The 1,209-nt window shown below is 67.6% G+C and overlaps 1 protein-coding gene across 1 annotated transcript in view; it reads left to right on the forward strand.

Annotated features, from left to right (window-relative positions):
- The first annotated feature begins 1,107 nt into the window (after positions 1–1,107).
- The window catches only part of PHF23 (PHD finger protein 23), a 3,294-nt gene continuing 3,192 nt past the window's right edge, over positions 1,108–1,209 (forward strand). Inside the window, exon 1 of the mRNA XM_010847501.1 lies at positions 1,108–1,135. Coding sequence (XP_010845803.1) covers positions 1,108–1,135 — 28 coding nt within the window. The remainder of the gene's footprint in view (positions 1,136–1,209) is intronic.

Consider the following 1,209-nt stretch of genomic DNA (forward strand, 5'->3'; position numbering starts at 1 on the left):
GCGCGGAGTAACAACCGAGCCGAAACAGACACCTCTGTGGAGCGAGGCAGTAGGAGCACCGAGCACCGGAGGCGGCACCGGGATCCCCGGCTCAGGGGAGGGGGGCGCCGAACCGGGAGGAGGGTAGGGGGCGATGCTGGAAGCCATGGCGGAGCCCAGTCCCGAAGGTGAGCTCTCGACCGGCACAGGGCGCTGAGCCGGCGGGGGGCGGGCGAGGAATCTATTGGCAAACTTGGAGGTCGAGCCCCGGAGCCCAGCAGGGGAGCGCGGGGAGGGGTCGGGGGCCTGCCCCTGAAGGTGGGAGAGTGACGAGTTGAGAGACCTTGGAGGAAAGAGGAGTGCGAGACTGGGCCGGGGATAGTTGGAGATTAGACGCTGTGTGTGTGTAGAGGGGGTGGGGTGGGATGGGGAGTGGGAGCTGGAAACCAGAGCTTCGAGGGTTAGGGGCCGAAAGGGCCTCCGGCAGGTTGGGGCCCTAGAACCAAGAGGTTAGGGGAATCTGGGAGCCGGAGAGTTGTTGAGGAGGGAGGATGTAGGAGAGGATTGAGTGAGGAGCTCGGTAGTTCGCCGAGGTGGGGGAGTTTGTGGCGGTGGTGCCGGAGCTCCCGGTAGTTGCCGCCGGAGGTAGCCCGGTGATTGTTGGAGGAGTGGGCAGATAGTTGTGGGGAGACGAGGGGGCCTGGGCATTGTCTGCGGTAGAGGGACTTATGCCGGTGGTAGCTGTGGGGAGAGGGAGCCGGGGAGCGACGAGAACAGGGTAGTTTTGGGGGCGGTGGGGCGGGGTGGGGGTTTAAGGCCGGCGAGTTGCGCCGGAGGGGGGGTTTGGTCGGCGAGGGTTAGAGCCTGGGAGTTGCGATGGGTGAGGGGGGCAACGGCGGCGGCAGCTGGGGTTGCTGGGCAGGCAGAATAGCTGGGGTGGGGGCTAGAGTTTAGGGGTCCGTAGTCTAGTGACTTGGTGGCGAGTCCGGGGGCGGAGGGGGGGCGGCGGCCGAAGAGAGCTCGGAACTGGGCCCGGGGGCCCGGCGGGGAGCCCGAGGAGCTTGAGACGGGGAGGGGCCAAAGCCCCGGATGGGGGCGGAGGGACGCCGAAATTGTGGGGAGCGCGGCATGGGGGGGCAGGTGGGGCCGCGTCCGGGTGAGAGCTCTCTGGTCTGTCCCGGCCGCGAAGTGGCGTTGGATGTGTGAGCCCGTGTGTGTTTGGGGGTGGAG

The sequence above is a fragment of the Bison bison genome, unplaced genomic scaffold (assembly GCF_000754665.1).
Source record: "Bison bison bison isolate TAMUID 2011002044 unplaced genomic scaffold, Bison_UMD1.0 scf7180017864249, whole genome shotgun sequence".
Classification (NCBI taxonomy): Eukaryota; Metazoa; Chordata; class Mammalia; order Artiodactyla; family Bovidae; genus Bison; species Bison bison.